This window comes from Pogonomyrmex barbatus, unplaced genomic scaffold (genome assembly GCF_055798465.1).
Source record: "Pogonomyrmex barbatus isolate J1 unplaced genomic scaffold, ASM5579846v1 scaffold17, whole genome shotgun sequence".
Classification (NCBI taxonomy): domain Eukaryota; kingdom Metazoa; phylum Arthropoda; class Insecta; order Hymenoptera; family Formicidae; genus Pogonomyrmex; species Pogonomyrmex barbatus.
The window spans coordinates 6661967-6678583 of record NW_028297113.1 but is presented as its reverse complement, the minus strand read 5'-3'; the positions used below and the strand labels follow the sequence as shown (position 1 = coordinate 6678583).

At 44.6% G+C, this 16617-nt stretch overlaps 2 protein-coding genes across 11 annotated transcripts in view; both read left to right on the top strand.

The window, feature by feature from the left end:
* Window positions 1-4846, top strand: part of LOC105422344 (junctophilin-2-like) — a 38598-nt gene extending 33752 nt beyond the window's left edge. For all 8 annotated transcript variants that reach the window (XM_089074679.1, XM_089074676.1, XM_089074678.1 and 5 more), the window contains 2 exons: window positions 668-877; window positions 1422-4846. In XM_089074679.1, coding sequence (XP_088930805.1) covers window positions 668-877; window positions 1422-1508 — 297 coding nt within the window. In that variant the 3' untranslated portion in view covers window positions 1509-4846. The remainder of the gene's footprint in view (window positions 1-667; window positions 878-1421) is intronic.
* A 6887-nt stretch (window positions 4847-11733) lies between these two features.
* Atg17 (autophagy-related 17) overlaps window positions 11734-16617 on the top strand; it is a 28761-nt gene continuing 23877 nt past the window's right edge. Inside the window, exon 1 of one of the 3 annotated variants that reach the window (XM_089074675.1) lies at window positions 11734-14061. In XM_089074675.1, the coding sequence (XP_088930801.1) occupies window positions 13994-14061 (68 nt within the window). In that variant the 5' untranslated portion in view covers window positions 11734-13993. The remainder of the gene's footprint in view (window positions 14062-16617) is intronic. The other 2 variants (XM_011631685.3, XM_011631686.3) reach the window with 2 other exon arrangements.

The window sequence follows — 16617 nt, the reverse complement described above, 5'->3', positions numbered from 1 at the left end:
TTTCGTTTATGATAATTTTCCCATTTAAAATGATAAATAGTGAGCAAAATTTTTGCAAATTTAAGAAAAAACTGAAACTTTTCGAACGCAGTCTTCTGGTTTGCTTGCTTTTCGAGTAATTTATGATATTCGTCAATTCTTTTTTTGTAGAAAGCAAAAATATATTTTCGGGAAATATCTTTAAGAGTCAAAAGTAGAAAAGATGTTGAACAATTTTAAATCGAATTTTGAAATTGTGCATGAACGAACCTTTGAAATATTTTCACATTTTTTAATTAAAAGTTCAATCATCTTAATTCGATCCAATGTTAATTAATAAATCCATGCACGTGTTATATGTTCACGAAATCGATCTTCGAATTTTGGGTGAATTTCTCCAAAAAAAAAAAAAAAAAAAAAAAAAAAAAAAAACAGATGTTTAATTAAATTAACCAAGCGAAATCTCACCTGACACGTAACAATTATCGATCTAACGTTACTCCTTGTAAGAAATAATCGCTATCGCCTGATAATAACTCTATTTTCTCTTTTCGCTGTATATCCGTTTGACGCTCTACACGACGTGTTAAGGCATTACCAATGTACATAGTGTGTTGATAAGTAATTGGCATCCGTCGCTCGAGGCCCATCTCTCTCTTTTTGTTTCTCGTTTATTTCCTTCGTGCAGGCGATGCCGGTGGCGGCAATGCCCCTTCAACGAAAGAAGTCGCTGCCGGACGTGGCGCAGCCGATCCAACTTACGGCCACTGCGCCATTGTCGAGGGAAGAAGTCAGTATCCTGAGCAGCATGAGGCGGGAGGAGATCCGCAGGCAGATCGACGAGAGCGAGAGGCTCAGGGCAAACCCGCTTTTGTACCTGGTCAGTCCGCAGGTTAAAGTGAGTATCCTCCATCTGGCCATGGTCGAAAACTCGTCGAACAATGGCGCGGCGTCAATCATCGCCGGTTGTTCGCAAAAATAAGGGAGAAGCACGGGAGCGGCACTTGGCAGAGTGTTACGGTTTATTTCGGACCGAGTCCTGCGTCTCGGCTTGGAACGCAAAAATATAACGCACCGCGAGAAATGCGACGACTCTCTAGTATAGATTTCACGCGCGTTTCTAGGAATCAAGTGGATCCGCTTCTCGTTCCCGGCTCGGTTTCGCAGTCGCGAAGAGAATCGAGTAAAATTGTTTACTCTTATACGGAATACCGAATTACGAGTTTCGCAATGCGAACAGGACGATGACGAAAATCAAGATATTTGAAGTTAAAAGTGTTAATTAACGAAAACGCAGCGGCGGAGATAATTTTGCTTGCGTATGAATCATCTAGCGTCCTCGTCGAATACTCGGCTTCGATTCCGAGTGGCGACGACGCGGCGGAATCGAACGACTCGCGAATAAGAAAAACGCCTAACGTAATGTCCCGTTCATGTTCCAGGACTGGTTCTCCCGCCAGCAGCTCGTGATGCTGGTGCTCTTTATCAACATATCCCTAGCTTTGATGTTCTTCAAGCTGCTGACGTAGCAGCCAGCCGACGATCGGGTTCACGGACTCGTGAACGTGGACGTGACCTGAGACCCGGCGGCATCGCGACGCCTTGAGTCGTCACCGAGCCAGAATTTCGACAGGAAACGACGGAGGGTGTGGCCGCACCAAGAATCGCCGGGAACGACTTTCACGAGCGATTCACTCGGTCTTATGCGCTGCAGGCGCTACGCGAGGAGGAATATTTGGATCGGAACCGATGCGAAGAGGACACTCGAAGGGGATTAGCCTCACAGCGAGGATTTTGTTGCACGAGAGCGACTTTAGTCGAATTTCGAGCGATCGCAAGAATCTAGATAGTCCCGAGGAAACGGAGAGAAACGGGACATCGGGACGAGAATGTCTTTCCGAAGTATCGCAGGGATATACGACGGATTTATCTTTGAATATTGTAAATTAAAAAGGATTTAAGCGTCAAAAAGAAAGAGAAAGAGAGGACAAGGATGTATTTTAAAAGAGTTTGTTGATGACGATTACATTCTCGATTTGCTGAGTGACGAAGTTTTCTGATAAAGTTGATTTTGAAAATTTGTCGCTTAGATCCTTTTCAATTGGCAGGCTAATGTTTATTGGGCAAGAATTTTTGAGGAAAAAAAAAAGCGATGAATCTCCTGGACGCAATTTGTCGTTCGCGCGGGAAGGAGACATCGACACGTCTTTTGGAAACGGGGACCGCGTTGCGCGCTCCCGACGCCTGTGTATCATACCTATTTTTACACCAAATACTTTAATAACGCTACTTGTAAGAGTAGGTCGAGTCCTCTCGGGCGGGTCGCCGATCGATCGTACCCGACATACGAATCCTTCTTCTCTAGTCATAATTTTTTCTTTTTTGACGATCGGCTCGAGCGCAGCAACGGCGACGGTCGAACTTGATCAATTTTCGAACAGCCGGATGCCGAGCATCTCTAATTAAGGCTAGCGCTGTTCAATCCGAAGCAGCATTCAAGATCGAGCAGAATCCAAATCTTGCCCGATCCTGGCAATTTTCGTAAGAATAGCGATTGTTATTTAGCGATGATCGTAATTGTAGCCGTGGTGCCGACGCGCGCGACGTAAAAAATAGATTTGTTGAGGCGTATTCGAGCATTTATAGCGTTCCGCAACGATAATCGTAAATTTGTAAGTCGTAAGGTTTACTATATAGGCAGAAGAGACACGTAGAAAAATTTTCCTCGAGCAGTCCTCGAGCTTTTACGAGCCCCGCGGGATTATAGTTACAATTACCATCGTTAAATATTCAGATCTGAATTCATTGAACTATGTTTCTCGTTTAAATTGCAAAGTTCCCCGATGTGTCGACCCGGACGTGAGACGTGTAAGTGCAAGTTAAAAAAATATTTTCGCTAATACTTCGCTAATATTCGTGAAAGATCGAAGGTTGATCGCGTAGTTGTTATTCGACGGAGAATCGACGTTGTTTTCTTTGAAGCGCTTTACATTCTGCGTCTAAGAAAAATATTAGCGCTGAAATGCGGATGAGTCACATCGCAACAATCGCGTCGCGTTCGTCGCGATCGCGATAACGTCGTTCATCGAGACGCAAAATCGTAATCTCTGTACGTATGTCCAAACAGCAACTCTTATCGACGAGTGTCTGTCGAGCGTCGAAATTAGAAGCGGATTAAACATGGACTCCGTTATCTCGCGGACGTCTCGCGGGAGGAGAGGATCGTCCCATGACTATTATATCGAGGCTATATAAAACTATTATTAAATGGTCTTTGATCCACAATGTCGGCGGTTCGCCGACGTTTTATCTTGCAATTTGCGAAAGCGCACAAATCCCAAGAATTATCTCTCGCGTTTTCCCTCTCCCATGATTTCGCGACGATCGGCCTTTCTGCGCTCGAGCGATCGTATTTTTCTAGCCTCGAGGGCATAGCTTGTATATCTCTAGATAAATTTGTAAATAATCGTGTAAACGCGTCGATTGTGATTGCAGACTTTGTTCGCTATGTGATACCGTTCTCACGCGCGCGCGCGCGCTCTCAAATACGAGTTTGGCCGGAAAGCGAGGATCGGCGAAAGTCGAGGTCGTCTTTCAACTCGAAGGATCTCGCTCTTTTTCATAGCGAAACTAAGCTTCTCTCCTATTCCTCCGCTTTAACAGTGCCAATGACGTAGCCAGTGTGACTTCCGCGAGGATAAATTTGATCGATGACGTAAGCATTCGCGTTCAAATTATGCTGCGAATCCGGAAATCTTGGTTCAGGCGCGAGCACGCGATGCGTCGTGACTCGAAGGTAATACAGCATTCTATCGAGATGCAGCAGGTACGATATTTTCCATATTGAAGCTGCGAAGAGCACAAAGGGAGATTACTCTTGTCCGCCACTTCTTGCCGGACAAACCCGTTTACAAGATTGTCAGATTCGTAATGCTGAGTTTACGCCTGGCATCTGGCATATTTCGCGACGTTTGTGCCTGTCAGTAACGCCGTTGTTTCGACATTGAAAAATTTTTCTCAGAAATGTCAAACGTAAAGCCAGCATGACCAAAAAACGAGCGTGAGTATCCTTTAAGGAGAACAGGGTCACGTAGAGGAAGAAACCGGAAGAAGGACGCGTAGAGATACGGGATAAGTTGAATGTTCCGGCTTAGAAGGAAGACCGACCGCTTTTTGTCACGAGGTGCATTCGCATAGATAATATTATACTTATTACGCACACTCGCCGTTGCGGGTCATGTACTGTATATATATATATATATATATATATATTGCTATTATACATATAAAAAAATTTATTAGTTAGTTACCGGAGAGAAACTAGAGAAGATTTGATATTGAATAACGTTGGGAGAAAGCATCCATCGGGAACAGGAAAAAAGGGTCGGGTAATTTTTGTTCCGAACAAGCCATATCATCTAATCAAAGCAAATTTCACATTGTTTTATTTATCACATTGATTTCGTAATTCTTTTGCGATGCGATATCATAATATGTATATATTATGATTACGTACATATATACGTAAGAGCATGTATATATTTTACTTCATATCTCTTGACTATTATCACAATTAGCGCGCAATATCCCGTTATTACTGTATATTATTATCATTACTATTATTATATTATTAATTATTATTTGGATTATTATTACACTATTAGTATTATTATTATTATTGTTGTTATTATTATCGTCGTCATATCACCATCATGCCGGATACTAAATGCGAATATTTAAAACGACACGTGGACGTGGGAGAAATTTTGGTACTTTGGAAAATATGCGACACTGGGAACCTGAGGCCCGTTGCCATTGTTAATTTGCGCAAACAGTGATTCAATAAACTTGTATCATAACTGATAAACGGCTCTTGTAATTGATATTACGTCGTACTTCGCCGTGCCCGCCGGGTGATTGTCATCCACGACGTAAAAGCAAAAGAACGCGAAACGAGACCGATGACTTAATTGCCCGCCGCAGTGGCGTGACGATTTATGTAGCCTGAACGATCGAGATTGTACACGATGGGGTGGTATTTTCCATTATTTCTATACGCGCTCGCGTGTGTACGCACACACTTTCTTTTCGAGGCACGAGAGGAGAGGAACGCGAATGTTTAACGTGATTTACGTGGTAAAGCACAGGCGGAGTGTGTGCTAATCGTGTTCGTTAAAGTAAATGTTTTCTTCGATGTACACAGCGATGTTTACGACAAACCGAGAACTTCGGCTCTGCGTAATTCTCGAAGCCAGTTTCGAATCGTAAACAGACTGTTGCGACTTTAAGGTGATATTTTGTAGCGTTAATGTCGTTACATTGCTGGCAAGAAATCGAGAGAGAGAGAGAGAGAGAGAGAGAGAGAGAGAGAGAGACAGAGAGAGAGAGAGAGAGAGAGAGAGAGAGAGAGAGAGAGAGAGAGAGACAGAGAGAGAGAGTATACACCGACATACATAAAATGTAACAACATGTAATCTCTCTCGGTTGAAAAAACAACCAGACAGAAAAGATTTCTGAAGAATTACGAGAAATTTACACTTGTTACTAAGGTGTCGAGACGTTTCAGGGAACAGCCTCGAAAGCGGAAATGCTTTCCGCGCTGGTTAAAATCGAGTCAGTCGCGAGGATCGGCACGGCAAAATCGAAAGTAAATCGACGCGAATGCAACGGCGCATCCTCCTACCGCGTGAGCATGCATGTGCGTAACGCCGTTTTTTGCGCGACGCATGCTGTTGCGTCACGCACCCGAGCGAGACTGCGTCTCTGATACGCGCGGTGTCTATTACCGGTGTCAACGTCATCCGAGTTAGCGAGTATCAGGCGAAAACGTGTTCGGTTATCGCCGGCGAAAAATGACTTCAATGAGCAGCCTCAACGTCGACCGTGGACGTTATCGCTGATGTTTCCGTTTAAGATTAATGATACGAAGAAAAACATAAGGCGTAAGCAAATCGTAACAATAGCACCAATTTTAATATTACATCTTCAACAATTTTGGTGCCTGCTGCCTAAGTAGATCGTTGCTTTATATTTTTCTATATGCCAAATCTTACACTTAGGCCATCTTACACGTCGTAAAAGTGAAGCCTATTGCAGAGTGCAAAAGCACAGGCTATAGGAATAGCAACAGGCAACAGATTTTGACCAATCAGAAATATCTCCGATATTCTTTCACAGCTTCTGATTAGTCGAAATCTGTTGCCTGTTGCTATTCCCTGTTCCTGTTTCCTGTATCTTTTCATTGTGTCTCAGGCTTGAGTCTAAATTAGGGATAAACGCAGGTAATGGGAGTAACCTGTGATGGATGTGTCATATCGAAGATTTTATTTCCTGTGCTTTGTCGGGTCGATAAAGTGACTAGACCCGACCGAACTAAGATAAATCTTCGACAGTGTATACCTGCTATTCAGACAGGCTTTCATACATGTTCGAATACAACATAGGTGAATACAAATAGCATTTTACTTTGTGCATTTGTAAAAGGCGATAACATTCAAAATCGATGTAAAAACTAAACTCGATTAAATTTTCTTCAACTACTGGAAACTTGAAATAGTGAAAAATTGTCGTGGTCTGCTTTTACATTTACTAGTTGGCCTCGGACCGATAGTTGTAACTCGATTGTTCCGGAAATCAGTCGTTCGACAGGTCGCTTTATCATGAATTATATCCAGGGAGCAGGTGATATGTCGAAATGAAGTCTACTCTAACAAGCTGACCAAGAGGAACAGGTGCTGCAGTCATTATCGATCAATGAATGCAATGACTGCGACGGGACATGGATGAAGGAAGATAGGCTCCGATCGGTTTGTCGTTAACTCTCGACATCGTTTTAGCTTAGAGGCGCCTACGCAACGGGGACAAATGGTTTCTAATTTTAGGCGATCTTCGTTTCATACACGCAGGCACGATCGTCGACGTTTGGTCTACGATTTATTCGAGTCTGCAGCTGACAACCTCAAATAAATTGCTTTTGCAAAAGTGAACTATCGTCATTTTTTATTGTCCTCGATCGTTTTTCCGGAAATTCTGATTAATTTTTGAAATTATTATTTCCCAGAAATACTCAGATATTGAAAATAATCTTATATTTAAAAACCGAAAGCATACGTCTCTCCAAACGAGAACATGCACTCGACGAAGAGAGTTTACTCGAATTTAGGTTCATTTACGTATTCATTTCTTCGCTTTGCTCGTCTTAAGCATGCGATTCGATCGTGATCTTAAATGCGCACATGATTTGCGAATCGAGGTCACTTAAGATAATCATCGCAACCATTCGCGCCGCTTCTCAAATATTTGTCTGCGAGGTCGTCTAGGAACGCAATTCGGATCTTATCTTATATAAATTGTAATCGCGATTCGGAGAAACGGGGGACCTCCAAAGTGGGATCGAGCGCAATGTACTTTCCCCGCAACTACAATATGCGACACTTCTTATCTTCTATCTCCCCCGATTCTTTTTCCGCTGTTATACGGTTGTCGTGAAAAAAGACCGCCCGCCACTGGCACCATGCGAACGAACGATAAAAGACGCGGACGATAACCCAAACAAGAATAAAATTTCACTCGTAACTTTATGAGGTAATGGTGTAACGGAGAAATGGTATTGGAAACAGAAAAGAAAATATAGCGATAAAAAAAGACATGGCTGATGTTAGATCAAAAAAAAAAAAATGGCCAAGACATTGTGAAATTTGGCTGTCGCTTGATCGTACCGCCACGACAATGAAGACATTATCTATCGATTCGCATCGTTTCGCGTTCGTATAACAGCGTTTGCATTGTAAAATAATCCGGCATTTTCTGGGTCATTAACCGCGGTATCGATCGTGTCGATATCTCGTCTCGAGGAAACCACCACGCAAGGAAACCGGCCACTGATCGATCTTTCTTACCACTTTTAGCCTAAAATATCACTCTAAAGAGCGAGAACAGTTAATATCGAAGTAATCGAAGTATATCGAAAAAAATAATTTCCATCGAATTCTCTTTGCTGAAACCTAATTATATCGATTCTCAACTCATGAATCTCGAGATTTGTGAGATTTCTGGTTTTCTTCCAACGGTAATCAAAATAATCGAGAAATATTTATTTATTTGATAAATACTTTTCGGAGTTGACTCCCTTTTTAGTGGAAAGTAAAGCGTACGCCAATGATCGAAACGGGCCGAGAGTGCATATGTATGTATATACATATATGTAATATAAGCGCCACGCACGACATGCACGTGCGTGTGCTGACCTCGCTCTGTCCACGCACCTCCCGCATGGCTCTCTCGCGCGCACAGCTGAGCCGAGCTAAGCTGAGACCTTCGTCCGAGACGAGGGAGGGAAGAAGATAGAGAGAGAGAGAGAGAGAGAGAGAGAGAGAGAGAGAGAGCTAAAGGAAATCTCGTGCGAAGCCGCAGCCGCGTATATGTGATCGCATCGAACCGTTCCCGAGAGCTGCTTTCAATTCCAACAGCAGAGAGCGCAGAGAGAGATGTAGAAACGGCCCTCTCCTCCTCCGAACCTCCGTCCCTCCTCGCCCCCGCACCGTTACTCTCGATAGTCCTTTCTCTCGACGGGCGAATTAATCGCGCGGCATCTCCGTGCGCGCGTGATTCGCACGTTCGAATTTCCTCGTCTATGGCCGTTCTTGGGATGTTTGATTGCATCAGATTAATATTTACTCTCGGTTCGAGAGAGAGAGAGGGGGGAGGGAAGGAGGGAGAAGAGGGGAGAGCGAGAGAGAGAGAGAGAGAGAGAGAGAGAGAGAGAGAGAGAGAGAGAGAGAGAGAGTTCTCCGTAGAATGTTTCGTGCGATTTTCGAAGATTCGTCGGGGATGACGAAACATAAGTTATTCGTTACATTCACGAGACTCGTAAGTTTGTTTTACGCATCGATTATCGTCTTGTTTCTAGATCCGGCAAATATGAATAGGAACGTAGGACGAATATATATTGGGTTTCCATTTAGTGACACAAGTCGACACAAGTATCGTTCTATCTTTCTTGGCTTTCAATGATTAACAAGGACAAAATGATACTTGTGTCGACTTGTGTCACTAAATGGAAATCACCCATTGAGATGCAAACGCGAGCTATCCACATATGTAGCAAAAAAAAAAAAAGAAAGAAATAAATATTTTGACATTTACTCAATTTTTCTTATGCAAGACTTCTTGAAATTCATTCGAGGCACGCTTCGCTTCCGCGAATGCATTTCTACGGGGGGAAAGAGATCGTTTTGATGATCAACGATGACCGCACGATATCATTCGAGGGCGAATTGATTAAAATCTGTACGGCCTAGGGAGGAGGGAGGGAGGATCAATTTTCACATTTGATTCATTTATGTCAAATTAAATTTGCGGTTACCTGGCACCGATGTGGAGAGCGAGATAACGAGAGCGATTCGCATTCTGGAAAATTTGTATGAACTTTAATAGCACGTGGCTTCGACGTGGCGACAACTCACGAGGGACGCATCGTATGAGTGTATTACCTGAGTTTCTGACTCATATTTTTTTTTATCTAAACATAAAGTGTCGACGATTTCTTGTTGGACGATATTGCGTCATTGAATACTGAATCATTGTAATCGAATTGCGTGCGTACACAAACCTCTTCAGAAATATATTCCGACGAACGTGCATTCGGCATTGCGCGCGTAATATTGATAAATAATGTTTATATTTTTGGAATACGCATTCAGCATCGCGCTCTCTCGAGAATACGAATTATTTCACCGCGACGCGAAAAAATCTTTGTCATCTTGTCTACGGGTCATATGATTGCACATTATTACGTGCTTACAACTCCCCCGATCACATTTAGCATGAACTCGACATCCTTATCAGCTTGCCGCGTGCACGTGCAATTACGACGACAAGAACGGCCTTTACTGCGTCGAAACTATTCGCGACGCAGTAAGCCACGCTTACGCATTCGAATTAAAATTCACCACATCTAGGCATGTTATTGTATTTTAATTATCCGTCGCGCTCTCGCCGTCAAAATGCGTCGCGATCGCCGAATTCGCGCGTCGCGGATCGGCCCGGATAACGGTGTTCTCGTCGAGATCTCGTTCAACTTTTACTCTCGCCTATCCTTGACTCACGTCTAAGCAAAAAAAGGGAAGATCTTCGCGGTGCACACGATCCTACTCGCTTTTATATAAATCTATAGAGGACTTTATCTCTTTATGCAACGCGAGATAAAAAGAGCTCACGCGTCGGGTCTAATATTCGAGATAACTTGATCCAAAAAAAAAAATCGCCAAGCGCGATCGGTGTGCGAGGACATTTCTCTTATCGTAAAAAATAATACGGAAAAAATACATCGCGGCCCGTTTCTCGCTCAAGTGCGTCGTTCGCTAAATCGAAAGTGCTACTTCGACAAACGGTCCGCGTGCATCGTATCGCATCTATCGCGCGTTTTACCTTCTCGCTCTTTCGATGGATATTGCTAAATCTGCTCCCGCCTCGGCGCTTACAGCATCACTCGGACCTGTGTCGTCGAACCTCGCGCGATTACGGGTTCTCGCAAATATTCGGGAGAGTCGCGCTATTTTCGGAAGTAACGATATTCCCGATATTCGTGATATCTCCACGAGCCCCTAATTTCTTCGCGAGCGGGGACGGAGGGTGGGGCGACGCGAAAAAAGGGAGATGTGGGGAAGAGGGAGAAAAAAACTCGAGGCATTTCTCACTCGACGTAGAACGAATACAGGAAGTGTGAATATCGATCGCGCGCGTGGCGGAGGGTAAACAAACAGAACGCGGCGTAGCCGCTGCTGAGCTCGCGGGCTCGCTTCGTCTCGGCGTCGGTGCCTCCCATTCACATCGCGGCTCGAAATACGCTTTGTTGTTGGGCTGCACGCGCGGGAAGAAGAGGAACGCGACAACCGCATCCCGACCCGAGGTCGCGCAAGCGCAACGGAAAGATCGAACAGCTGTAGCAGCACCGTCGTGCTACGAGTGCGTTGCTACGTGCCACGAAACTGCAATATTAAGGAAAATGAACGAAATAACGTGTTATTCTCTTGACCGAATTTTAATCAGACTGTGTCTTACGCATGGGGGGGTTCCTATGCTAAACGAAGCTTCGCTTCTGTTTCTATGAATGAGAAATAGCCGAGAATGTTTTCTAAAAATAGCCATCGAGACGATTCGTTAGAAAAATAATCATATTTCGATCTTTTTTTGTGAGAGAACAGAAGTATAAGAATAATGCGCATATAAATATGAAGACAAAGGGTTCTTAGCCTTGAATTTAAGTATCACGAAATTGCGCGTTTCAATGTTGTTTTAAAGACCGGCCAGTCTTAGGTGTACATAGATTACGCATCGAATATGATTCACTTAAATAGATTACCTTTTTTATTTGATATCAAAGGGTGATGCGTAGACAATGTAAAAACATTATCTTGGAAAGAGATATTTATTTATCCGAATCATTGTTTAATTAGCTAGCATCAGTGCACTAGGTCAGATGTATATTAGTCTCTCACAACAAAGGAACGACGCATGCGCTCGCTGACGTCACGAGCGTGATCGTCGATTTGCAGGGCCGACATTTAATATGGAAATTACGTGAATTATTTACGTATTAGATATAACGTTAAAAATTCTGTTTAATAAATATTATTGTATAATTAATTAAAGTCGAGAAAATTTATTTCTATATTTATATCTATATTATTTTTGACATAATTGCGACATTTTTGAAACTACTTATTTCATCTTTTTTTATTATAGAATTTTTTCTTCATTCTTTCATAGACTAAATTAATAAATTAAGAAACATCGCCACCAGTAAGTGACTTTGATTAAGCTATCTAACGACGATCTGCATGTCTATGGTATTTTATGAATAGAATTATTAGTTTATTTCTGTCTTTGAAAGAATGATTAGATTAAAGACAACGTGATAATAGAATTTTCGCTAACAATAATCTTACGATTGAATTAATCGCTGATTGAATTGATCGAAGTTTGGTCCACAAGAATAACTCTAAGGCCTAACGGACCCGAAGACTCTCAAAATTACGTTTGTCCCTGGCTGCGCGACACCAGCACCGCGGGTCGCGCGACGGCGGCGACTGGAAACATTTCCCCCACCATCGCGCCTCGGACGTTCTGTCCGCCGTACTCGACTGCGATCGGCGCAGCAGTAAACAGCTGGCGACGCTTTGCGTCAGTACGAAACGTTCAACGGGATCGCACGGAGCAAGTCCGCCCGTCGTCCCTCCCCTTCCCTTCCATCCAATTATATCCAAGCGAGATCCCCGACCGACGCATTTCTCGGCCGCTGTCCAAGCCAAGCCCGTGGCGTATCGTCGTCTTGGTAAATCGCTCCGACGCAGAATAATCCCGATTTATCGACGAGGAAGCCGAGCGAACGGCGTCACTATGGAAAAGCAGCGGGGAAAGCGGAGTCTCTTTGTCTCGGCGCGACGGCTCTGCGCATAGGCTGACAGTGCGCACGGCGCAGCATTGTTTGTGTTGTTGTCGCGCGGTTGATTCGGCGTTCTCTCATCGGTCGGATCCATTTTCCTCTCGCGAGAACGCGAGGCCGACACTTTTGAGGGACGACTCGATCACGGCGGAAGGATCGTCCCAGACAAAAATCGGATTCTCCGTGCGGATTCTCCGAGAGGACACCCAGTGACAAACGGACACAAAATCGTCGTGACCGTTCGTTGCCGATGAACGACGGTGTCGCTCGTATCGAGAAGCGAGCGAACGAGAGAGCGACGGAGAGCGAGAGAGCGCGGCGGCGGCGGACGCGGTGGCGTAACGCGGCGCGCGAGTGCTTTGTTTTGCCGAGCAGCTGATCCGGACGCGCGACGGCAGCTACGTTCATGACGCACGTCGCCGTTTGATCCTCGGCGTCGCGTCAACGTGATTCGGCCGCGTTCGTGCGGCCCGCTCTCTCGCGCGTCGTCGGCAATCCGGAAGTGCTCCGGGACAAGCGGGGCGTCCGCCCACGACGAGGCGTACCGCGGCGTCGTCAGGGCCCCGTCGATCGACCCCCGACCTCGAAACGGTCGGAGCAGCGGCAGCGACTGGCCCCGAGATTGTCGAATCGATCGCCGACGCTTCGCGTTGCTAGACGGATTTTCATCGAGTCTGACGCGTCGTACGCGACGTATCGAGAGAGTGTAGAAATCAGGTGGATTTAGCGATCTCGGAACGCTTTACGGCGGAAGTCGTGCTACCGAACGCAGCGAAAAGATTTCTCTAAGTGTCTAAGAATTTGTCACGGAGAATCTCGACGTAACGGACTGTGATGCCGAGTGTTTAAATCCCCCGACGCGCTGATCGATGCATCTGGAACGATCGCGCTCGCTGGAATCAGCTCGATGACGTAAACTGTGCGTACGTTGTGAGTTATATCGCACGGGTGGGTATGACATAAGGCCCAACAGAGCCGGCAGAGTTGCTCGTTGTCTCTGACAAAAGCGGAAGTAGATTTTCGAGCGATTGGATACCGCTTGCACGAGGAGCGACGTCCCATCGTGTGGTTGATTCTCCCTTCCCAGAAATCGAGGAACAAAGAAAACGACTCAGGCCGAAGGGACGTTGACGACTCTAGTTTTTTTTTTTTTTTTTTTCAACGATCGGAGAGTCGAGGATTTCTCACGATCCAAGCAGTGATCCACGATTCTCGTGCGCGAGAGAGATACATATATGTGGATGATATTCAGCGAGAAAGTACGATTATCGAAGGCTTTGTCTCAGAACCGACGGCGAGGATCGCGTTGATCGATGCGGCATAGTCTCGAGGGGGCCGTCCTCGCGAACGATCGAGAACGTGGGGTACGGCCCCGATCAAGCTGACTAAGGGAACCGTCCAAGCCGAGAGCCATTCGTGCTGCTGCTGCTGTTGCTGTTTCTGTTGCTGCCAACGGAGGCCACGGAGGTGGAGAGAGGCATCCGCGGGGCGGTGGGTACATCGGGGCTATTGTAACAGTTCTATCCGTGTCGTTGCGTCGCCGCAAGGCGCCTACCTAAGAAACGCAACATGCTTTACATCTTCCACGTTGACACCGGCACCACCATCACCTTTGACATCAAGCTGGCACTACAAAGGTAAGCTGCCACATGTAATTTTTCATATCGCGGTATATAGGTATTCATATCAACGAACGAGAGAACTCTCTCGACACAAGAATTTCTCTCACGTCGGAATTTCTCGCTTATCGCATTTCGCTCGGATTACGTAAGGAAACGATAGCCAAGATGGAATTCCGGTTGCGTCGATATTTAATGGCGATAATAACGCGCAATTAACAACCGCGCGACATTTAGCGATTCTCTAATTGGCTGCGAATCCAAGGATCCGTCGAAGGCTGACGAATTGCAAAAGTGTGTGCCGCCTCCGTGGCGGCGGAGTCGTGGGCGAAGAGCTGTACGGATTCGCGTTTATACACGCGTGCCTCCGAAGATCCTTCGAAGATCGGAGGAATCGTAAGACGAGCGGAGATTTTCCGGGTGGTTTTCATGCGTCGCGGACTCGCGCTGAAAATAATATACAACGAAATCGCCGCGGCGCGGCGCGGCGCACGTGGGTGTGGATTGGCTCGTGGCGCGCACGAGTTTGACCCGACAGGAAACTCGGCCAAGCTGATGCGTATATGACATACGCGCATGATGCAAACGAGCACCGCTCTTTCCACTATCTCGACCGCTCCGGTCGAACGGCTCATCTCCCCCCCTCCTGATCTTTAGCCCCGCGAGCAGGGATCCTCCAGCAATTCGAAGAGACAATGTCGTTTGGAAGTGAAGGGAAAGAAAACAATCAAGCTCCCGAATGCTTCCTTTTAAATTGAAATATATCCTTGATTGCAAAAATCATTTTAAACAAATGTAATTGTTAATGCAAAATTATTGAAGAGTACTTGAATATTTTGTTTTGAGGTTTTTTTTTTTTTTATTCCGACACGAAACGCAAAATATAGTAAAGTATTCTCTCTTTAATAACCTTGTCTTAATACACAGAAGAAAAATCGATTAATGTAAAAAAGTATGCGGCTATATTTAAAGGAAAAGCGCAAATGCATATCGTGAATGTATTTTTGTACTTGTGGAAAAAGTATCGTCATAGAAAGTTCAACTTCGTTACATTTCCTTCCGCTCTCCAGTTTTAATCGTTAAGAGGAGTAATACATTCGATATTCCTAGAATCACTTCATACAATACTCTATAATTCCACATAATTCGCTAAATAATGCTGAAATTTTGATAAGTGACGATAAGTGACCTCGCTTTATATTTTCGTGATAATACCAATTCGAAATATCATTAAAATAATAATCGCGAGATGTAGGACGCTTTGTACATAAATCTAGCGAGGATTGAGATATTTACAAGAGGCAACTTTAATCAGCCCCCAAGCTTTTTGCTTAATTAATGAAACGATTAATTAATAATCGTTTCATAATTTTATGCAATTTAATGTGGAAATGATAAATTTATTAACGTGTAATTTTATTAACAACACAAGATAGCTTCGCTTCGTTTTTTGTCAATAATTTTAAAGAAGTTTTTTTGAACTTCATTGTAAAAAAAATTAAAATTTATTTTGTATATAATCATTTATCGATAATTAATCGTTGATGATCATTTATGTTCATTTTAAGGGGGAATTATCAAGGTATCTCGTCTGTGAAAAGAAAGTTATTTATTACGATCGTTTGTCTACGTCGATGGCTGATCAAAGGGGAGAGGGAATTGTAATTTCTACACGTCGGTTTACCGTATGATAAACGTCTTTCGGATGCGCGGATAGAGCCGTCGTATCGGCGCGTCGAATAACGTCGTTCTGCGTCTCATCGCGCGGACGATTATGCGCTTTTGAGAAACACACGTCCGCCTGTGACGCACCGCCGCACTGAAAATATATCGTTTGGCCCTCGGGGCGCGCGCCGGACGCATTTTACATTATGCCACACGTTCACGCGTGCCGAATCACGTCGTCGTCGAGTATAACGAGCTCTCTCGGCCAAGCTCTTAATGCGCAGCGTTTCTAAGGGAAGCGACGGATTACAACAAGGCTCTTTTCATATTCGAGTGACGTGACGTCACACTGTCAATTGGATAAAAAATTACCGACGACGTTTGACGACGGACCAGGAAGGTTGCATAATCGGAGCACAATGCAACCGTTGTAATCTAAATTGCTGCGTCATAACAATTTTCGGATTATATTTATTATAATGAATCGATCGACGCACGTGAATTTTCACGTGGTTATTTCGAATTATAAGACGATCTCTCTCTCTCTCTCTCTCTCTCTCTCTCTCCTTAGATCTCCTTCGTCCTGCCGTGACTTTATCCGTACCGAAGTCTTTGCGCACTGATGGATGAAGATAGCGGTCGTGGAGACCGTGGTCATCGGCCCTGTTTGTCGCCAGCAATTAACGATATGTGTCAATCCGCGAGGGTGCCCTCGCCTCGATTTGCCTTTATTCTCCGCTTGATAAACCCGACTTGAGCAAATACGCCTAATCGCATCGTTGTCGTTGCGATTAAACGGGACTAGGACTAGAAGTCGATTCCTGATAATCGCATTGGTATTGGCGGAAATATCAACTGACGCTCATATCTCTCGCTCGGTTACCTTCGCTTTGTTTACATTAGTCGATA